At 36.4% G+C, this 23,907-nt stretch overlaps 2 protein-coding genes across 2 annotated transcripts; both read left to right on the top strand.

The window, feature by feature from the left end:
• Window positions 1-1,576: 1,576 nt before the first annotated feature.
• Window positions 1,577-13,120, top strand: LOC148957202 (uncharacterized). Its single transcript, XM_089115643.1, has 9 exons — window positions 1,577-1,867; window positions 4,944-5,401; window positions 5,763-6,075; window positions 7,044-7,235; window positions 9,841-10,099; window positions 10,345-10,581; window positions 11,202-11,333; window positions 11,815-11,956; window positions 12,515-13,120. Exons 1-9 carry the CDS (start codon window positions 1,724-1,726, stop codon window positions 12,654-12,656), a joined length of 2,019 nt encoding a protein of 672 aa, XP_088971769.1. The 5' UTR covers window positions 1,577-1,723; the 3' UTR covers window positions 12,657-13,120.
• A 1,572-nt stretch (window positions 13,121-14,692) lies between these two features.
• On the top strand, window positions 14,693-20,962 carry LOC135688377 (dihydrofolate reductase-like). The gene is made up of 6 exons (XM_065205207.2): window positions 14,693-14,847; window positions 15,111-15,160; window positions 17,330-17,435; window positions 18,302-18,422; window positions 19,159-19,271; window positions 20,384-20,962. Exons 1-6 carry the CDS (start codon window positions 14,738-14,740, stop codon window positions 20,466-20,468), a joined length of 585 nt encoding a protein of 194 aa, XP_065061279.2. The 5' UTR covers window positions 14,693-14,737; the 3' UTR covers window positions 20,469-20,962.
• Window positions 20,963-23,907: the final 2,945 nt, after the last annotated feature.

Here is a 23,907-nt window from a genome sequence, read left to right as displayed (position 1 = left end):
TTAGAGAATACCAATTCCACAGCTTGTTTGTGTGGATCTGGTTAAATGACATCTTCCAGTTATAGGCCCACTGACTTATCAATTCTAAGTCATGGTTCATGTCGTTGGCAGCTGCATTTGAGTCCTCTACTACGGTAAATAATGAAGTATCATCAGCAAAAAGCTTAGCATTACACTTTAAGTTTGTAGTTAGATCGTTTATATACACAAGGAAAAACAAGGGTCCTGAGATAGAGCCCTGAGGTACTCCTGCTGAAATATCTCCCCAACTTGAACTCTGCCCATTCAGAACAGTTCGCTGTTTTCGATCCTTGAGGAAGCCACATCGTTTTAGTTTATAAATCAAGCCATCATGCCACACTCTGTCAAATGCTTTGGAAATACCAAGATACACAGAGCGAACATCAAGAGGAGGATTACAGTCAAACGCATTGAAGATCGTATGCGTGATGGAAATTAATTGATTGACAGTAGAGTCCCCGGGACGAAAACCAGACTGATTTGGGTTAAGTAATTCATTTGTAACAAGATGCTTGTATAAAGAGTTGTACATAAGCTTTTCTAATATTTTGCCAAAGATTGGTAATAGAGAAATTGGACGGTAGTTCCCCTTGACATTTTTTCATGTTTCTTATGAACTGGCACTACGTTTGCATACTTCCAAATTTCAGGAAATAAACCACGCCTCAAGCAATTCTTGAATATTATTTTAAGTGGGATGACTAATGCAGCATCACTTAATTTTATCATTCTGACAGATATTTCATCCCAGCCATGTGCCTTATTAGGATTAAGTGACCTTATGATGCTGCCAGTTGTAATGCTAGAAAAAGTTATGCTGCTAGGATATGTTTTAAAATTAGTTTGTTTACCGATTATATCCAACAAGGACTTTTGGTGCAGTAAGATCTGTAGCTTTAGATATAATAATTTAGATTCTACTTTTTTGCAGTGGCTGTTAAGTAATTGCGCCTTTTTAGATTATTTGATTTTTTTTAGATTTTAGATACCGGACAGTACATAAGTTGCCGTCAGTTTGCATGATAGCACAAACCGTCCTTCCTGTTTGTACCATTAAAATTGGAAATTGGAACTATGGGTGCACATACCCGACCCATATCAGGCACCGCGGAGCAGGAGGGCTGGGGGGCTTTAGCAAAAAATGCCAAATATTAAGTATCAAACTACCAGAAAAGCCTCTTTTCATACGGTTTTAGCCCCCCCCCACTTTTTAGACCCCCCACTTTTCTCAACGCTTTTTCAATATTTGGTTTGGCCCACAGACAAAACCTAACATGGACCGTACTTAATGCACACAATCTTATCGTCATCACAACAGTCAAGCAGTCCCGTCGGAACTGTGAGAGCCCCCCCCCCCTCCCCTCCTAATAATTGTCAAACTGTAATATATTTCCTTTATAACAGTGTAATAAGTGAGAAGGAATACAAAGGGCAGCGGCAGCCCCCCTCCCCCCCCCCCCCTCCGATACGAATTTCATTGCGACGGAATTTTACGAACTGTATCCTCTGCTTTCTGGTTGTGTAACCTCGTATTGGGCTTTACTTGGAACCTTTCGAACGAAAGATTACCGATATAGGACATTGCTTGTTCCTTGATAACAGAGACCGGAAGAAATTCCTCTTTCATTCTAATGTGAGGGACATTTGCAATAGAACACTAAGTTATTTCAAACGTCAAGTCAGTTAGATTTTGATAGCTATCATGTTAGAGAGGAAAACGTTACTAATGCTCTGCACATTGTGCTATGCTGCATGTTTAGTTTCGACTCAAAGTGAGTTCGATGTCGGTATAGGCCAACAGCAGCAAACTACATTTGGTCAAAAGGTTGATGAAATTGCTGTGAAAGTAAGTTTTTATGCGAATTATTTTATTCAATTGTGTATGTATGTGCACAATTTTTTATCTGCCTTGACGAGATCTGAAGTTTGGGCTCATGGACAAATAAATTATGTTTGAGGCTTTTTAGTTAGTTAGAATAATTCCCTTTGTACAATACTAGCTTGCTCCTCTACTTTGTATTTGTTTGTTGAATTGAGCTTCTTTCTTGTAATGTTTATATTAAAAACTTCATTTTACATTGTTTATACTTTTGTGAACTAAGAGTGAACCTGAACAGATCTGAGTCAGATGGATTTCAGAGGGAAGGCTTAGGATGATGATAAGATTTTTGTTCCACTCGCTTCAGTTGTATAGAAACTGATGGAAACCCCAATTTTTACAATTTTTTTAAGAAAATGAGAAGCTAAAAAGTAAATGTTTGTGATGCAACCTCCATCACCCATACTCGGCAAGTCCCTCATTGCCTCCAGTTTACATAGCCATGCCAATTCTAGGCACATAAACTGTATCAATGAAAGGTTTTTTTGTTGGGGCTTTGGATCTCAACCAGAAGAGAACAGAAATCACAACCCCCCTCCCCCCCCCCCTCTGAGTTATTCCCTCTACATGCATTCTATCTATTTTATTGTAGTTTTTGTGTATTTTAATGATTTCTCGCCATGTTAAGTATAGATTATTTCCACCTGTCACATGAAAAATCTATTGCTGCCATGATGGATCACAACCATTTCTTGGATACACACAGCAATGGGTTATTTATACCATACAGGTTTTGAAACAGACGGCTATCTATGTCAATTTCGAAAACATTTCTTGAATCGTTTGCATATGTATCTAGCTCCCCTTTTTTAAGTACCTCTCCTCTGCATGCAAACAGTACTGCTAATTGCAAACTATGTTTAGGCCACAGTGAAATGACAAGCTTGAAAGATGTTGTTACTTCCCTGGAACCTCAGGAGAGACTCAGATACGAGGGGGAAAAACTTTAGTTGATGGTATAGACCAATATGCAATGCTTAAGAAAAAGTGGAATGCAAACATAGAGAACTATTTTTCAGTGACATATATTGATATTGCCAACTACCTATTTTTTGATAAGAATGCCTGCATTTTCTTTATGAAAAAGTGTAGAAGGCTTTCAAGACTAAGGATGACTTGAATAGACGCGGACATTAGGGGCTGTAAGAACCAAAATATTGGTGAATCTTTCAAATTGTGATGGTAAAGATTGATGGTAACGATGGTAAAAATTGAGAAGTATCAATCTTGGTAAAGATATACAGTTTGACAAGCTAAAAAAAGACAGGATACAGAACATACCAAAATGCCCCCAAATGCTATTTTTAGGCTTGGCTAAAAGATTAAAATGGCTTTTAGAACAACGGTACTTTGAAATGTGTGTAAAAATTCCATACATGAGAGACAGGCACAGTTTATCAAAGAATAAGGCATCAGTCTAATTCCACTGGGCATTTCACACAATCTCATGCCATAGAGGATTTTTGGTGTGCATTTATATACACATATTGTGTTTTGAAAATGGATTCTTTGCTAGCCCATCAGCCATTCACCAGGTAGTGCGTTTTGGGGCTTGTAATCAGTATGCGCCTTTATACCTGGGTGCCCCATCTCTCCAGCGCCTAGGGGATGATGCCAGCCAAAATTAATCAATATATCGTAGCGCTGCGTAGCATAAGCAGTTGAATATTCCAATGCAAGTTTATACATTCTTATTAACATGGTATAGATATGCAGTTGTAATAATTCTTTTTATGAAAAAATATACTTTTTGGTTATATTGTGCATGGATAACACAACATTTGAGTTTGATATAATATGTTTTGCGAAGTGGATGGTCGTCCGAGTCGTTCATTAAGACCCGTTGCACTAGAATGTATGACTCTGAATTTAGAGTGAGTTAGCCAATCTCCACATTATTATGCCATAGTGATATTATAGTACCGCAAGAGTTGACACAGAAAGATTTATTAGAAGCAGAGTAGAGTGAGCAAGTCTATGAATAGGGATTAAAAGGTGTGGTCAGATTGAGGGGAAGGACCAGGACTCTGCTCGAAAAGCACAGTAACTTAGTGTCCCAAAAGCTTCCTTCAGATGCTTAGCAGTAACAAATGCAAAAAATACAGCAAAATAAAAGGTGTCTTCTGATTTCTAGTAAAAAAGGTTGTGAATCCCCCTCTTTCTTTAAATTTATTGTTATATGTAGGAAGTTTGTATTTGTTTTGGACTATTTTGTTTAAAAAATGATTGATTTTTGAATGTTTTTTGTGTATAAGCAGATGTTGCCAACTGCAAAAAATGTCAGCGGTAAATAGGTTCACAAGAACTGGAACACCCTCAATCCAGTCCCTACCCAAGTTGAAAAATAGCCTTTAGGGGCCCTGACTTTTTTTGCGAATCAACTTTTGAGTTTTTATCCAGAGACAAAAAAGACTTCTTGTCTCTTCTAAATCTGTTGTCACATTCAGTATGCATTCAGTTATTGGACAGATTTTAACCATTGTGATTGATCTAACTGAAGCCTAGCTACTCTTCCTAGGCATCAAAGTGCCAAATCTGAAAGGCTGTTAGAAGACAGTACTTAATTTTTTTTAAATTTGTTCCCAATACAAGAAGGCAAAGCCAACAAGTTGGTTAGGTACATATGCAAACGATTCTAGATATACAATGTTTTGAAATCGATGTAGTTAATAGTCTGTTTCAAAATCCATATGGCATAAATAACCTGTTGCTATGTGTATCCAACAATAGGTTGTGATCCATCATGGTGGCAATAAGTTAGTCACGTGACAGGTGGGAATAATCTATTAACAATTTTCTAATATTGCCTTTATTTTTCTAATTTTTTGTTGTTGTAGATGTTGTCTTTTTAATGAATTGTATAGCCAAAAGGTAACGAAGCTGAACTACTGCTAACTTAATTATATAAAGTGCATCACAATATGTTCACCTGAAACATTATTTGCTTTCTTTGTTAACTGGTTTAACTCTCTGCTCTAGAGATGTTCATGTTATTCATGTGAAATTTAATTAGTTCTCTGATTTCGCTTCTTTTCTTGTGCAGGACAAAATAGCTGAACAAATAAACACAACCGAGAAAAGAACCTTTCTGTACCATTCAAAAGACAAAAAGCCAATGGCAGTTTATGATAAACTTTTCAAAGGAAGTATTATATTAATGTTGAGGTCATACTTAACTTCACTAGGTCAAGATTCTTGGTTATTCAATAACTATGACCCAGACCATGTAAATGTCCAGCGAACCAATGATAATGTTCCATGGGTAAACTACAGAGATCCAGCAGAGTTTGAGAAAATGCTTGTTTCAAAGACCTTGGTCAAAGCAATCAATGATTTAAATGGTGTAAAAGAAGAATGGTACCCATGTAAAGTGACTGGAAAAGTTGTACGAAGAGGTGATCATACAAAAGTTGTTGCGGATTCTGCAGAGACTGGGGAATTCTCAGTGCTGTTTTATCTAAACTCCAAATGGAGGAAGAATTACTATGGAGAGTTGTACTTGTAAGCTAAATTTAATGTTTTAATAACTTACTGGTTTTGCAATGTATAAAACTTTGCAAACCATCAAGACTATGATTATTGACTATTTCAGCAGACTAGTAGATGGCGGAGTTATGATGTTTTGACAAACAGTCTTTGGGAAGCTGTGTTTGAGTAGTCTGTGGCCAAGACTAGTTGGCCCTGCTAGTGGATGTTAGATGATTGCCAATTTCATACATTGACAAAGATGAACAACAACAAAATGTCAATTCTGATTTAGCTTTTTTAGTATTTTGCTTCTTTTGATTGATGTTGTACTACCGATTTGAAAATGTTTAAACATTGAATCCCAAAACATTGATTTTTCTGGTTCTTTTTTCAGCTTTGACGATGATCGGGAAATAATGCATGGTGTTACTCCCAGGCCAGGTCGTGTTGTAATATGGGACAGCTCGATTCTGCGCTTGACAAGGCCCCCAAGTGTCTCCTTCAAACAAGGACAGATTTTGCTCCACATCACATATTCAAAGTCAAAACAAAAGATGCTCAATGAACATGAAAAATGGACAGCTTTTTGGAATGATCGTTTAGAGGCAAAGAAGACATGGTATCTTCCTGATTATGAGGAAACAGACGATAAACCATTGGTTCCAGATGTTTCAAAGCATCTATTTGCAAATTATTCAACTTTAAAGGTATTTATTATTTTATGGTGAAAATGAATCCTCTTGTAAACAGTTTCTGATCTATATACAATAAAGAAAATAAACAATCAATAAATCTCTTCAAACAAGCTAAGGCAAAGTGGCCATGTGATGTTATAAAAAATCTATTTTAGAATCTTTTATTTGTTTACTGTGACCAGGGCTATCAAGGAGAGGGGGGAGGAGGAAATTACCCAGGGCCTCAAGATCTAGGAGGCCTAAAAAAGGAATGAATTTCTTTTCAATATAGAACTAACTAATAGTAAGCAAATTATCACTAAAAATAGTAAAACATTTTAAAAAATTGCAAAAATATTAATGAATTTTAGCAGAACTTTGCTTGCAGGGGCCTTGTCTTTCAGTTTTGCCCCAGGGTCTCTGAAGCCTCTCAACAGCTCATACTTGACCCAAAAGAACACTTTGCGGCACCCATAGAAGTAAAAAAGGTTTATAATTTGGTGAGATTCGGTTAATGAAAAATTTGAAGTTTGCTAATTAATCACTATTAATTTTGATTGGTTGATTGGTAAAAATATGAACAGAGGCGAAACCTCAGTTTTCCACATTTGGAGGTATTCCATGATCCATTTTTCAGTTATGTGATTCAAATTCAAATAATATATAATTTGAAACTGGTAAGTCTAGAATTAAAATGATATTGACCTTTATCTTGATCGAAAGTTTGCACTCACACCATTTTGATAGCTAATCCTTTCATGCTTAGTTTCTTTTGAGGTACACTGGTACACAAATGTAGAAATACAGTGTCTTTCAGTATCTGTCATTGCGTTTCTTTAGCAAGAGAATTTCTCCCAATCAAACATAGTGTGTTAGCAGTATATAACATATGAGCTTAGTAATTTCAAGAGGGTATTTAACAAGGTTTTTCATCATCTTTTTATGAATCATGCTTCATTTTCAATTCCTTAAAGTTGCCATAAATTTGAATTTTGTCATAGGGCGAGAAAATATTTGTTTTTGATAATCTGTTTCCAAAAGACTTGCTTGACCATATGCGGGCTCATGTGTTGAAGTATGGAACATACTTTTACGATGACAGCATTGATGAGGAGAGTGACAATGTGCAGTGGATAGCTGGCCTCGATATGCCATTGTACTTGAAAAGCCCATACTGGAAGATCATTCATGCGGTAAGGTGTTTGTTTTTTGTAAAGGGTGAATTTGGCAAAAGTATTTACATTTTGCAAATTGTTTCTATCATCCTGAACTCTACAAATTTGTAAGAAAATGCAAGGTATAAGGATGAGTGAATTTGTAATTGGCTTTCTAAAAAAATTTCAAATTGATGTTATACACTATGATAACCTAGTTATGACGTTAAAAATTATCCATTGTTCCTGCCTTGAAACACTTTATTACAAATTTACAACTACCGCACCAAAAATGAAAATAACATTCATCTATGCAAGGTTAGACTTGAGTATGCCAGAACAAGCTACTCAGCCATAAAAACTTGGAACATTATCCCTATTAGTAAAAGAGAGACATCTCCTTCTGCTTCATTTAAACCAGGGGCTGGCAACCTATGGCTGGCTGGCCAGAATCCGGCTGAGAAGGATGATTTTTGTGGCCCAAAAGATGATCAAACCATACTATATTTTTTGGTTGGCTAGGAGGATTTTCCAAAGGGTGACAAATATTGAATGAGATATATAGAATCAAAATGAGATTTTCTTCATCAAACCTAGGATCATGGAAAGATTTTTTCACTATACGTTGTCACAAATTCATCCTGCTTAAAGACAGTGCAGCAGAATCTTTGAGGGACTAGGTAAATGTTGACAAATGCAGCAAGAACCAATATTGGTGGTAGCACTCATAATATTTAACCAGGAATCACGTTTTTGCCATGTTTCTGTTGATAGTGCATTGGAGCCCATACTGAATAAATTTGTGTTTTCATTTATCAAAGGAAATGGCCTGAGTTAAAAAGCCGATGCTAAACATTGATTGGTCAGTAGTTCTGTATTGCCTTCCCAGGACGATTTCTCCACACCCACATACTTTTTCATATTTGCTGTTTTTCAGTTTTCTTTTTTGCACTTATGATAGTTTTGTTTAGTCTTATCTTCTAAACCAAGGTAAGCCTGCTGCAAACTATCTATGCAATGGAGAGGTTTGTAATTGTAGTGTTGTTGAATTTAAATGAAAACTCTCATTGTTATTATTATCATTTTATTACAACTGTCCTTTTTATTTTTCTTGTACCTTTGGCCCACTAATGAAAATTTTTGAAGGTTCCGGCCCACTCTCCAAAAACGTTGCCCACCACTGATTTAAACAATAGGCGAAAGAAGGCCGTTGAGCGGGGAATGAACCAACAAATTAGAACACAACCTCGTGGAAGATCAACTATTATTTCAGTTATTTGTTAGTCATTTTCTTAAGAATTAAAATTGAAAACTTTATCAGATTAGAGGTTGCCTAAGAGGTTTGGTGTATAAATATTGTTTAATAAAAAAAAAGAAAATGAATGCAACTGATTTCTTAAGCAACATTTATCCCATTAGCACAATGCAAATGTTAAGGGTTCTGAATCGTGTTTCGCTTGTTTTTTATGGCTAAATATCATAATACTTTGTCTATAAAATAACGCTTTGCTTTAAAAAGGAAATAATGGGAAAGTCAATGATGCTATTGATAAGAAACGCCTTCAAAAAAAGCCAATAATATTTCGATAAAAGGGGCTTCGTGTACACAGCGTACATGCAAACAGGGGCGGACACTTGATCAAATATTGGAGGGGGAGCAAGCCTTTTATTTTAATAAGATGACGTCACATTTCCCATAGTTTTAGAACAAAAGACCATTGTCCTCTAAAGTATTGGCGGTCGCCCCGCCCCCTCGTCCCCTCCAAGTGTCCGCCACTGCATGCAAAGCATCAAAAAGGGCATGGAAACAGTATATGGACATAGTATTAATTTTGTTAAAAATTTTTGTGAGCAAGGCATAAACATATTTATTAGATTCAGCTACGTATGGCATGAAAGGTCAATGCCTAAGTAGAGAAGATTGCTTTTGGAAACTTCATCTGTCAGTTATTATACAGAAACAAGAGTTTCATTGCCTCGAGCTTCATATGGAATTCCTTAGAGCCTCTTCTTGGTTGGCCCCATCATGTTAGGGACATTCTTGTAGAATTATAAAGCATGGAAACCCCTGAGTGTGAAATGTTCTTGCTTAATTTTTGTTCCATGTAAAAGTACAAAAGCATGAGCAAATAAGGGTAAGCGCAAATCGCAAAGGTGGCCTTAAACTAAACTCAAACCGTTTTTGAGGGTTTGAGAAGAAAAAGCATTGGCCTTTTTCTGCCGACTAGCAAAACCTTGCTTGTGTAAAATTCGCACGCCATTCGGTCATTAACTAATGCACGAAGAAAGGAAATAGAAAATTATCACGCCAATAAAAACCCGGAAATACCTAGAAATGGGTTGGGTAGGCAGGTTTGCAAAACACTTTACTTTCCAACATCCAATTTCAGGTTGCCTTGCAAAATGTGAGGAATAAACTTTTCCAACATGAAGTTCATATCCTCGAGGCTATAACTTACTTGTAGGTTTGTTGCTTTGGCCTAGGACGCAATGTAATGCTTACTCGAGCATTACTAAAATGAACACAAGCTCCACATCCGTGCGATTTGTGCCAAAAACAAAAGCCCAAGGAGTACCAAAGAGGTTTACTCTGTTCTATATTAACGTGATTAGATTTCGTTTGATCGAGCTTTATTTGTGACAGGTCGCAAAGTATGCATCTGGTTCTTCAGAATGGTTCCCATATGATGTGTCAACAAATCTGGTACGCAATGCAGACCATACTAGGATACATCTGGACACCGGGCATGACAAGGAGAAGGAATGGACATTCCTCGTATACCTGAATCCAAACTGGACGCAGAATTATTATGGAGAAACAGCGTTTTTTGAAAGGAATAGTGATGATACAGAAATTGTTGCAGAGGTTAGGCCAAGATATGGAAGATCTGTTATTTTCCAAGGTAATTGAATTTTTTAAACCGTTATAAAAAATTTCTTGTGTTTAGTGCTAGGTCTGTTGATATATTTAAGCTATATTCATCTTACCAAATACGCCAGTCTCTGGGCAAATATGAAAAACACTTTGGCTTTGTATCTGAGAAACGCTGATCTTTCATGAACTAATTAATTTCTCTTTCATCATGAATTATGTCAGTGTTGCCAGTCAATCATGAAAAAACATGAGAAAGTTTTGTTACAATCGCAGGCCAAATACCACATTCTGCTCGACCTCCAAGTCTGAATTTCACTGGAGCTCGGCTGACGTTTGTCACAAAATTGCAAGAAAATGAGTACTATGGACGCTACAAGAATCTTGAAGAGGAACTAAGGCATTTCCAATCGCATTCGGGTGCCATTGCGACGCTGGAAACATTATCACGCTCAGGAGACGAATTACAATATATGCAACAGATGAAGAAAGTGAGGGATCAAAGGAAAACACGTAAGTTTGTGTAATTTTAATTCATTTATCGTGATTTTTATAAAAAGAGATGTAAAAGCTTACCGTTAGATTTAAATGTGAATCATAAGATATTATTTACATATTGCAAGGACTATGTTACATATCGTAGGAATTCAGATAGGTATCTTGAGTATGTTGATACATAGCATACAATTGTGTTGCATTTTCTAAGAATCACGTCACGTATAGTAATAAAGATGCTACGTATCAAAAGGATTCAGTAACATATACATAAAAATTCTGCTACGCATCCTAAGAATTCCGCCACGAATCTTGACACTTACGTGACATATGAAAAACGGTACCATAAGAATTATATCACATGTCTTAAAAGTACGATACCTTTTAAGAGAATTTGCTAGGATTGGTTCACTGCTCCAAAACTTTGTGTCGGTGGAAGACTTTCCATATCCCTCGGTATGGTTCAAAATATCACGGTTTCATTACTTCTCACGAGTACATATTTGTTACCTTGGCGTCTCTTACACCTTTTTATTTTATGTGTTAATATGCTACATACACTGCCGAAAAATGTGGTTAGTTATCGAAGTTAAGAAAGAAGATGTGATTTATGTGATTTTCATTTGTGCTTCTTTCAGCTAAATATAAGACTGAAAATGCAGATACAAAGCAGCCAGTTGAGAATGAAGGTGGTGAAGATGGTGTTGAATATACAGATAAGGTTGACATTGATAGCGAGGGTGAAGAGGGTGAGAATGAGGAGACAGAAGGTTTGTTTACAATGTCTCATCAATGTTCAATTGCAGTAAAACCAATTCCTAAATTTTCTTTTTTGCCCCTTTATAAATCTGCTTTGCCTAGTTTATGCTATGCAAATATGCTGTAACTTTCTTAAAATCTTGTGTTATGGAAGTTTCTTTGCAAAGGTGTGAGCCAAACAAATTGATTAATCTTACCTGATGGTTTTATGACACGAAAGTGGAAGGCATTTGACTCAATAAAGTAACAGTTACAGATCTACTCTGTAAGATACAGAGTAGAAAGGATGCAGAGTGAAAAAGATATGGAGAATTGTGTTCTTCTACGATGGCTGTTAAGACATTGAATGCTCGATTCAGCCAGAGAACCGAGGAGCTACTGGCAACAAGTTCCATTTGTACAGCGTCATTTAGCTAATATATGATACAAATGCAGCTTGACAGGTAAACGAACATTATCTATTTGGGTTAAGACCATTTTCCTCTTTTTTAGGCGAGGAAGAAGAAGAGGAGCCAGAGGAAGAAGGGGAAGCACCTGAAGATGTATCAGAGTTAGTGCAAAGGCAGAGGCCCCCGGCTGATGCGCAAACTGACGAGCCAAATGAAGAAGAGGAAGAAAACCAGCCTGATGTCCAGTGAGAATTATATGTCTAGCATATTGAGAGTGATGCCATGATGCTACTTTGCATTGATAATGCTATGAAATTTATTGGCAGATGGCATCTTCATTTAGCGGTCTTTTGAAGATGTATTTCGACGTTGTTAAAAACGTGAACTCACTTGTTAATGCTTGGTGGGCATTGTTTTACAAAGAATAAAACGCTAGGACGAAGAATTGCCACTAGATTTAGAATACAGAGATTGCATTTTAATGCGTTTTCATTAAAGTCACTAATTTCTAATTTCCATTATCATTCCACTGTAGAGGTTCAAATATAAATTCCCTTAGGTTTTTAAATTGCAGTTTAATCCCATTAAGGGGGTTAAGAAAAATAATGATCCGACTTAGAGAATATCTGACTTTTCCAGGGCACGACTTTACGCTTGAATAAGGAAATCCAATAGTAATTTATATCAATCTGTTTTAGAGAAAGTCCGTTTTGTCCGGGGTACGATTTAACAGAATTGAACTTCCTTTTGTTCTTTGGCACATACTACAGAAGTACTCTCATATTGTCTTTATCTTTTTTTAGGTACATCGTGTCTAAAATGGAGGAGATTAAGAAAAAAGACTTTGGAAATGCAAAGCGTGTTGCAGATTTGTACAATGAGATGAAAAGCAAAGATGCGGAGCTCTTGGCAAAAATGAGCGAGAAGTTCCCAACTTTGTTGTAAGTTGAGTTTGGAGTCTGAAGCAGCGGAGAATAATCTCGATGAATGAAACATTTTGTAGAAACTTTGTCAACACATTTGAGCTAGAGTGTTGTTCTTGTGTTTTTCCATGTTTTAGAAAGTTGCTTTCTTCACCCTATATGGGTTGAATTTTAAAGTCGCTGGCAGTGATAAAGTAGATCGAAAACCTTCTTCAACAGCTGGTCACTTTAAGATAACACCAAGAATGCATTAGGTTTAAGTTTAAAACTTGCTTCTCCTTCAGACCTTTTTAGAACCCCTTGCTTCTCCTTCAGACCTTTTTAGAATCCCTTTATGTTTTTATTCTTTCCTGCAACACCTCTCTTATTTTTTATAAACATCGGCAGCGGATTTTACACCTTTTTAATGAAGTAAGAATACCATGTAGTTGAGTTATTTATAATGGCAATTTGTAGGATGGGAGCTGAAATATTTGCTGTTTTGGACATTTGACTTTTTATATGTTTTCATTCTCTTTTTCTTGCAATTGCTGTTTACTGATACTGCTATTGCAGAGTCCAGAAATGTCCATAACCTTCCTGCGGTCAAAATTTTGTTAGAGGGGGCCTATTATAAAAGGGTCCAAAAGCTGAAAAAACATGTAAAAAATCAGCCAAACTCCGTACTCTGCAATGAAATAAGGTGAAAAGACGCAATCGCGATTGAAAAATGATGTGACACAAAAGCCAACTAATTGTTTCTTAGAAAAAGGAATCATTGCTAGAAGTATCTTTATTACAAGTTCGTATGGTTCTCACTCTTTTTCACAGAACAAGCTGTTGCGCTCGCTGGTCCAAATCTCATTCAACATTTAATGATTTCTTGCTTTTTTTGAAAACGCATCCGCATCCTGAAAACCGTAAACCGCTGCCATTGGCACCAAAAGACGTACTTCATGATGAAGCGGCAATGCGCAGAAAATCCGTTGTTGAGTCCGTAGGTCGCATGTAGAAACAGGGTTGAGACCGTGTAGCTGCAACCTACAATAGACCCCGTTAGAGGCAATCGGCAAAACCTAAAGTGTTTTAAGCCATGTGTCAATCAACATTTGCCAATCAGTAAGCATGAAATGATTCCACCCAGATGCTTCTTGACTGATCAATGAAAATACCAAATGCAGTCCATTTCTTTGCGCGAAAAAACAGCTACCGCAAAGCATGCCAGTTGCGCAAGAGAAATTTGCAAGGATGAAGTTTGCAGCGATATTCTATTCTTCGCCCAATCCAAGACCTATTTCTTCTTCCTCTTCTTCTTCGAAGTATAATCAAGGCTTCCAATATTTTTGCTCGCTTCTGTTTGCATTTTCCAAATGAGAAATGTCGCTGGCGATAGAAATCGCTAGTTTGGCACATTCCTGGCTCTGTATTCGCCTCCCCCCTCCCCAAGTGTAAGCCACTGTTTGTAGCTGTACTTAAAACCAAAGATTTTTAACTTTTTGCCAAAGGTGTGTGAAGTCAAAGCTTGATAATATTTCTAGTGCCTGCGACTTTTCTAGTGCCTGCGACTTTGAAGACATTTGGTATAATGCCTTCAAGTATTACAAATCTGTGTACCGTAAATCCTCGAATAAGCCCCCTGGGAGCTTGTTTATTCTTGACATTTTTGGATTGGGGCTTATTCGAGGGGGGCTTATTCGAGGGGGGCTTATACGAGGGGGCTTATACAATTATTATAGACATTAAGAAGACATTATTCAAATACCTCGTTTATTTTAGTAGGAATTTCTTTATGATCATTAAATTAATTACTATCAAAAATATGATTTTTTGTGGCAATTCAATAAAACGCTAAAGGCAACCACAGATGGCAAAAATCATCAAATAGGGGGGTCCAATTCGAAAATTTACGGTAGCAGTGAAGGTTTATTCGATGAGGCCTTACTGAAAATTTGTAGTTCTAGGGTGGGACTTATTTGAGAGGCCTTTTTCAAGGGGGGCGATTCGATGATTTTACGGTATGTAAATTTTAGCCTCTACCCCCGCAACGGAAGAACAACTCAACTCAACAACCATCACCACTTGGGATTTCAAAAATTCAATACGAGGTGGTCTATTTTGGCGGTAATGATGACCAAGATGGCAACCAACGGAAACCTAAAATTCACAAAATGTATTGCGGCCATGGATGCTAAGAGAGGGATTGGCAAAAATAACTCCTTACCTTGGAGGCTGAAGTAAAATAGTAGTCATTCATGTATTTTTAGAAAGCAGTTATTTATAAGATTTCTAACACAATTGAGCAAGATTGCTAACAATGTCCTTGACCCTTCTTCCTCTGTCCCCCTGCCCTTAAGGCCTTTTTTAGCGCCTTTTGAATGTAAGCAAACTTAGTCAGCTACTTCGAAAGAAGCTCATTACGTACTCATTTATTTACTGACAAACAAGTGATTTGTGAGTTAACGTATGTTTTTCTTAAGAATTGCCTTCTTCAACCCAGGAATGAAATGGCTTACTTCACAAGAATCACTTCTTCAGTCAAGGATGCAGGCACGTTACTTTGAGCTTTGAACTGACCAGTCTTTAGGTTTCTTTGTTAGTCTGATAATGAAAGCTAAATTGACTGGCACCATTTTCATTTAGCTTTCGTAATCACATATACTGCTATACAGGGGCGCCTGCACAACATTAAGGCAGGAGGGGCAATGCTGGTACTGAGGGCAAGCAGTAGAGCTTTTTCCACTAAACATCAATTATTTGTGAGGGGGAGGGGGATGTGGTAGTGCAAAATGAAATATTGGCATGGATTTGTTCCAACCATATAGCTAGGATTTTGGCAATAAAAGACTCTTAACGTAGGTATAATGTTGACAAATTTCTCCATGCAAGTGGCTATTATATTGCCTTGTCATTATACAGTCTTTAGTTTTATGAAAATCAGTGGCAAAGAAGTCAGTGGAATTTTATAAGACACAGTTGGTTTTTAAAGTTTATTATTGTCTTCTGAAGAAGAATTTTCCATTATCAAAGACCGACAGTAAAACATAATCAGAGTGGCTAAAGTAGTCATCAATTATCTACGAGATTCTATAATCTTTTGTTAGGAGTTACTATTTCAAGGCACTGCTTGCCCCCTCTGCCCCTCCTGGAAGAGGGCAGGAGGGGCAGCTGCCCCTGCAGCCCCTCCAGGGTAGGCACCCCTGCTGCTTTATGGAAATGATGTTGTTATCTGTAAATTTTATAGGTACATAATGAACACAATATTTTTAAAGCCTACTTAAAATGCATCAATTATTTTCCTGAACATTTAATTTTCATATTAGTGTATTTCCAAATTGTGAAATGAAAAGTGTTCAAAGGTACTTAAAATTTTACCACACATTATCCCTTAAACAATGAGGCACAAAAATATTATAAAGAATAAAGCAATGCACATTGCTTTGTGGCTGACACACCAATAAGATGCCACAACTCAATCAGCTTGTAACCTTTGCTTAGATTTCCAGTAAGACTTCCCCTTTGTAAAACTACTATTTCACTTCCATCAACAAGGATTCCTTCCCAACTTGTCAAGTGACATCAAAATAATGGCTTGCAATTAGTAAGTATTCTTGCAATGCAGAACAGTTTACATGAAAAGCTAGCCTTGCAGCAGTGTAGATGAAACAAAACGACCGTAATGGCTGGGGCAATGACATGAACATCACATGTTTCTGAAAACCAACACAGAGTTGCTTGCTTTAGTAGGACATATTACCTTCAATTAAAAACAAACGTTGCTGAAACAAGGAACTAGCGGATTGTGCATAAAACTAGTGGAATGACCAAGGAATGACCCCGGAACTAGCAGAAGGACCACAGAATGAAGAGAGAACTAGTGGAATAACCAGGGAATGAGCCTGAATCTAATGAAAGAACCAAAGAACCATGGGTCAATCAGCCTAGTAGTACCTAGTGTTAACTTCAAAGATAAGTATAAAATGTAAGATATCTAAAAGAAATCATGCTGGAATGATCATGTCCTGTCAGAGCCCTCTTTTTGCAACAAAATGGGGCCTTTTTGTAAAATATTTTATTATGGAAGTTTAATTATTCTCGTTAAAAAGACACAATTTTATTTGGTTTCCAAAAGTCAAGAGTGAAAAAACTACTGACTGTGTCCCTGATATCCTGGAGAATTGTCTTCTCTCTATTTACTTCATCAGTTGCCATGGTGTTCCTTGCCTGTTCATTCCTAAATGCTGCTAATTCTGCTAGTTCCGTTGTTGTTCCCACAAATCTCAAAAAGTCTTTTATAGTGATAAACGAGTAGGCACTGTCTCTAATCTTTAATGCTAGATAACCTAATTTGATAAAGAATGAAGAAAATAATGACGATAAACTAATCTTCATAAAACCTTAATACAAATTATGCCATAAGAAAATGGGTCGCACATCTGGCCTCTGACATATTTTTGACAGAAAAGTTGGAGCAACTGAATAAAAATGTTTGAATAAAGTGAATGTGGCTAGAATGAACACATAAGATACATAGAATTTATCATTTCGAACTACAATACTGTGCAGACCGGCATACTTATGAGGAATGATTGCACTTTTGTGTTTGATGCACCCCCAAGTATCTTTCTATCCAGTATCTTTTTGTTCATCCCAGTATCTGCCTATGCAGTGTTCGTGTTGCATTTGTTCTTTATTTACTCCACTTTTGCGTTTTACTAGGAAAGAAGAATGCTGTTATCCTTGGAAGGAAGACATGGGAATCCATACCAAAGAAATACAGGCCATTGCCAAACAGATTAAATGTAGTTTTAAGCAAAACACTGTGGTATGTTAAATAGCAAATTTAACTGAAATGTATAATTTTTAGTAAAATATAGACTCATTGCCTTACCACCTCTGTTTAAAATGGCACACAAAGCACTGACACATGATACGTCTATAAACTATGTTTTTATAATCTGACAAGTAACATGTTGATTTAATTGAATGTCAGCCATATCATGAAGCAAGGTTATAAGTTCTCAGTGATTCAAGTAATACTAAGTTTTTTATAAGTTTATTTTAAAAGTTGAGCTGACAGAGGAAAATATTTTACAATCCCATTTTAATGTCTGCTTGCAGTTTTGAAAATTTGCACTTGTTTCTTTATTCAAGTGCATTGAATTTGGACCATTTAGACCTAGACCACTTACACAAAGGTCAAGTGAATTTTGCCAGACTACTGAAAAATATTTCACTTCCTTTTGCGGATCTGACATTTTTATTTATTGTTTTGAACTTATTGAATGTTGATACAATATATTTAGTATGGTCTGTAATAAGGCATTTCCTTCCTGAAAGCTAACAGAAGCCAATAATTACAATATACATGAATGATATTTCTTAATTTTTTGTTAGCCAAAAGAGCATTAAAAATGTGGACCAACCTAGAATGATTAGCTAGTTTCACAATTGAAATGGTACTGCCTGAATCTTGCATGATAATTTTTTAACTTCAAAACTCTAGTTTTTAAGGATACAGATGTCAGCCATAAGTGTTGTTTTTTGCACCATGGTCCTTGTTGATTAGTTACCAGCAGCAAGTATGAAACAGAAAAACATCCCATAAATAACAGACTTTTGAAAATTAAGAATCACTATAAAATGGTTCAATTTTTATGAAGTTCAGCACTTTTTTGTTTATATTTGAAGCTCAAAAGATGTACCTGATGGTGTAATAGTGGAAAAGACCCTTGATAGTGCCTTGCAGCAAATTTCAAACAGAATAGATGTTGAGGAGGTTTTTGTTGTTGGTGGATCAAGCGTCTATGAGGTATAAAGACTTTGAAAAAATTATAACTGTCTACATTCTTCGGGCTATACCAGTTTTGTGTCCCCTTCCTCTCTCTTATTTTCTTGTCAATTTTTTGCAAATTGTACTCCCTTCCCCTTTAAGTCACATAAGTTTTTAGAAATCTTATGTTTGGAGAAAGCTTTACAAACAGAAACGTCAACATATTAGAAAAATGATGTGCAAATTTTGTGTTACCTCTAACAACTGAGTATTGTATAGATTGTTCCAATTCAATTGTTCGGTTTTTATGAACAAAATGGCGTGTCAAGCCATAGTGAAAACGATTTGGGAGAAACTTTGGTGTTTGACCCATATGCTGAAATATCAAGGGTTAATTTTCTTGGAAAATCTTACTGCAGCACATTTATCAATTCTTCTTAAATTCCAATTGAAATGTTGCATTTAGTGCATAAAATATTGAAAAAAAAAAACAAACGTGTGAGGGCCGACGATGACGTGACAAATGTTAAAGGTAATGTGTCCATATAAAAGGACTGCATATACCCAACTTGTCAAGTAACATCAAAATAACGGCTTGCGATGGGTCTTACATTGCGTAGTTTTTTCACTGCAATGTGAACAATTTCAAATATATATATAAACAATTTTTAATAATACCCCCCCCCCCTTCTACCATGTTCTTTTGTTAATTTTTCTCATTGAGTAACCTTGCCGTGCCCCTTAACTTTCATACCTTCTTCGCTTTTCCACATAGGAAGCTATCAAGTCCCCACAATGTGATCGCATTTACCTTACTCATGTTCAAGGGGATTATGGATGTGATATATTTTTCCCTCAGTTTGATGAAGAAGTATACAAGAAAGTAAGGTGGGTAAATCTATTGAAGGTGGTGCGACAGCATGCGACTGTGCAGGCAGGCATGCGCTCGAAAGGGACTGCGAGAGAGGTTAATAGCGCTCCAAAGCGAGGTATTTGTTCTTCAGGTAGCGATATTCTTCTACACAAATGCGATCATTCGTAAATACAGTACAGCTACAAAGGAATGAATAAGATTTTGGGAGTGCCATCAAATCAAAAAAGATGAAAGAATATTGGACAGGAATCAGGCTTTACATATTTTACAACAAGTGAAACTCGTGTGGATAGTTTATCAGAGTGAGATTGTATTAAGCAGTACTGGATCTTTTATTAGAAGTATTGAAAGTAATTTGGTTTTTTTAAAAGAAGACTACTCAGAATTAGTTTCCAACTAACTGATCTGCTGTATGCACCGAGACCTTCAAATATGACCCCCTCCTAAAATGGCGGGGATCAAAAAAACCCTTTTCACAATCGCACAAAAAGCCGGGAAATGGTCCAAAGGAAATTGCTCCCTTATTCATTGGAAGGTTTTCTGCCACTTTTCCATGCGTTTTGGAAAGGAAGATACCAAAAGTCTTTTCGCCGATATTTGTTGTGTTGTTACGGTCAAAAACGTGTTATGTCAAGAGTCCTCACACGATAATAGCCAAATCCATATGGGCTCAGAAAAGATAGAGGGTATATCAAAGAGACAACAAGATTCCTTGGAGAAAAGAAAAGTTGCTCATTGACTGATTGACATCATAATTTTCTTGGCAAAGCAAACCATAGCATTCAGATCACACCGCAATCAAATAGGAGAAAGTCTGCGCAACGGCGGCTATTTTTTGTCAAGTGTGTCACCTTGGCAAGTTAAAAGACATTATATATAAATTTATTAATAATCTCGCGCCTTCTTAAAAGTTCAATTAGATTTTTATTTTGTAATTTTTTTGATACGGCCCCCGAAAATCAGTCATTATGACTGAGGGCATTTTCTTTTTCTTTTAATATATCACAGACCAGGCAAATGATAATAATGTTGACTATATTAATTTGTTGTTTACGCCTCCAAAACTTTTCTGGTTAAATTTAAGCATTTAATGTCATATTTTTGTAAGCTCTTCATTATTTTTCAGCATTCCTGATGTTCCTGAAGAGTTACAAGAGGAGAATGACATCAGCTATCAGTTCTGTGTTTATCAGCGTGATTTAAAGCCCTGATAATTTTTCAACTGGACATAGAATGTGGAATTGGTTGTGAAGAATCTTCCATAGTTAAAAAGAAGAAAGGAATAGTAAAAATAAGAAGGGTTGATACAGGAGAAATTTGAGCTAAAATCAAACATTTTGTGCCAATTTGGTTGGCCCTATATCAGCAAGCCTGGATATGTTGACTTGCTACTATTAAATTTATATTATTTCCTTAAGATGAAACTAAGAATTTCACATTTCTTTAACAGCACAAGAATAAGAACCATCTTCAGCTGCATTGGTAACGGCGTCAATTTTTAATATATGAATGCAGCTTTGACGGGGTTGGAACACAATAAGTGGAAACATTTTAGAACTTTTTTTCGGTTAATTTCGATGTCCGAAAAGTTTTTTGTCAGGTAATTGTGAGTATGCAAATGACTTAAAGCAGATAACACAGTTTATAAAAATAATTCCTTTTTGAAATTTTATACGTCATCATCAGATGCAAAATAACGTTATTATGTAATCGTTATTTCTGCTTTCATACTATTTTCGTGAATAACTACCGATCAACTGCAATTACTGTCAAAAGTCTTGCAACACTGCCATTAGTTGTCAAGGATAAATGACTTCCTCTCCTCCTTAGCACGATGTTGGTTTGTCATGTAGCGTTTTTTATATTTGCCTAAACTGTCAATATGGTTTTAAGGGAATGGGTAGCAGAATAATAGTCTTAAGGTAGATTGAAAAAATGATATAAAATACCAACCTGATAGGTGTTCCAAGTAAGTATATAAAAGTGGTCTTATGTTATTTTTGCTAACAACAGACCAACAAATTGCCAACAACAAACCAGTTTTTAGGAAATAAAGGAGAAAATCTTGTTTCTAGGAAAATCATATCAATCCCAGTAATATTCTTGTTTGATTTTTAAAAGATCTAAATTAAGTTTCCCCATGTGTGCTGTAATGACAACTTGACTTATTCTGGCTTGCATTTCTACTAAATTTAGTTTAAAAAGCAAACCCTTCTTGGGTAGCGGTTTAGCGGTTTATAAGAAATGGAATCCTAAACAATTCTATTCAAAAAGTTTGAGTGTTAGTTTTAAGACTGTTATTGAATTTTGCCAGTATGCTTGCAAAAATCATGTTTAAAACTGCTAAAAACCGTCTGGCACTGTGTATGTTTGAACTCTATTCTTGAAGAACTTCAGCTGCGAGAATAGCTGCTTTTACAATATATTTTTCTGGGGGTCTTGATTCTTCCTTGGGAATGAACTTCGATGTTTCAATGCTAGAGTTACGAAATACGTCATGTACACTGAAAATATAGTTAGCCAGTTATCTTTTTGTAAGACATATTTTGCATATTAACTACTGAAAGAACTAGGGCTACTGGAAATCTCCTGAAGGGCTGGCCGTGGCCCGAGGGCTGGCTGCAGGTTGCCCGGCCCTGCCGTAGTTGCTGTAAAAAGCCCCCACTCTCTCAAATACACCCCCTCGACAAAGCATCCCCCTCAAATCATCAAAAATATAGAAAGCTTGTCGGGGTTAACCTTGCTAAGGATGATGAATCTTCTCCACCCTTCTCGATCATCCATCATCCTTTCGGCTCTTTCCTTTGGATATGGTTCCCCCAATTGATCAATCTAGGCCTTCGCAGGTCCGCCACACGTCTTCCTCCATGTGATGATTCCCAAAACAGCAAACCATGGGCAAGGGTAGTTCTTTGCTTCTCTATATTCATACAGGAATATAAAGATGCATTGAATAAATTTGTATGGTGATAAAAAATTTCCCAATAACCAAAATTGAATAAATTTTGGAATCAACGCTGAAATTTAATATAAACTTAAGTTATTCAAATTTCTGTATCATCTTTCTTTAATAAGATTTTAATCTACTTTTAAAACATTAAATGCATAGTAAATGAATCTATGTTAATAAAGACCATACCAAAGTGTGCAATTGTTTAAATTTCCCATACAAGTGACAGTGTATATAACTTTGGATTATTAATGTATGATTGAAAAGTCTCTAATAACAGCACATTAATAAGATACTATAAGGGGCACGAGAAACTGAAACTTTTGTATAGTGGTTAGAATTTCGCTGTAGTTTTTTCGTAATTTTAAAGGGTGCCAAAGCATACCATGCTCCAAACGATGTCAACTTGGTGGTTGTGTTTTTGTAAAATTGAATACAACATACAACATCATCTGGCCACTACAGTTCTGTTAAACTCTCCCAGTCGAAACATTCGCATTTGATTTTTTCATCAATCAGGACAACCAGCCCACGGTAGCGGTAGCTTGGTACATAAGTTTCATAAACAGTTTTCGTATCCAGCCAAAAATAAATAGCTAGCCTTGCTAATTCAACAAGCCATTTGGACCCTGACTGTCAAAAAGCTATTCATGATCGGTACCACCAATGCGAATTTGATTGGTACATCAAGTCGACACCATGCCACTTGCCAAAACAATGCAACGACACAGGACTTCGAGGTATGGAGACATCACTACATCTCCCACATCAAAGCACTGATACATCATAGGCTTACAAACGTGTCTAGGGATACAATGCTCAACTCTACACACATCATCAGCGTCAGGCCAAAAGAGCCCAAACGTTCTTTAATCTTGCATGCGGAGAAACGGTTAGAAATTGAAGTTCCTTTTCGTGTTTTTCTGCAAATTTGAAATAATTTTGGGAGAAAAATATTAACAATAACCCATCGACGTCTTTTTTGCAACGCCATCACGTCTACGCAGCCAATCTTTTAATGCACGATGCAAACGTCAAAGGTATTATTTAAAGTGAAGCTCCATGAAGGTTTGAAAGATTGAAACAAAAAATGCTGAACTTTTCTTGGAAAGAAAGGAAGATTTTTATCTTGGTTCTTATGTTTCTCAGTTTGGGGTTGTTGTAGTGAAACCAAATCCAAATCCAAAAAATTCAGAAAAGAGCTGTTAGGAAAAAATACAAATAGTCCTTATGATGCTCCTGCTGCCCCTCTGCTCCAAAATCTTGGCTGGCCCTCAATCAGAGATCTCATAAAAAAACAGCAACGCTGACCTATAAGGCATTGAACTCGCTTGCTCCTCAATATTTAGGGGAACTTTTCAGTAAATGCTCAGAGAGCAGTGCTCGCAATCTTCGCTCTACTGAAACAAACTTGCAGATACCTCTTTTAAGAACATGCCAAGGCCAAAAAGCATTTTCTTATCGAGGAGCAAAATTATGGAATGAGCTGAATAAGGAAACTAAATTGGCACCGTCCCTTGTTACCTTCAAAAAATCCATATGAGAGGTACATTTTATTTTTATATTTAGTTATGTTATGCTCTTTTAAATTTAACTTATTTTACATTGTAATTCTCTTTAATTTAGGCTTTTCTGTTTTTGCACAGGTCGATTTGTAAAACAGTTACTTTTTTATTACTGACATCTGTAAACCTGTATAA

The sequence above is a fragment of the Rhopilema esculentum genome, unplaced genomic scaffold (assembly GCF_057945365.1).
Source record: "Rhopilema esculentum isolate cy_ngs unplaced genomic scaffold, ASM5794536v1 HiC_scaffold_36, whole genome shotgun sequence".
Classification (NCBI taxonomy): domain Eukaryota; kingdom Metazoa; phylum Cnidaria; class Scyphozoa; order Rhizostomeae; family Rhizostomatidae; genus Rhopilema; species Rhopilema esculentum.
The sequence above is the reverse complement of the archived record's forward strand: the minus strand, read 5'-3'. Positions and strand labels throughout refer to the sequence as shown.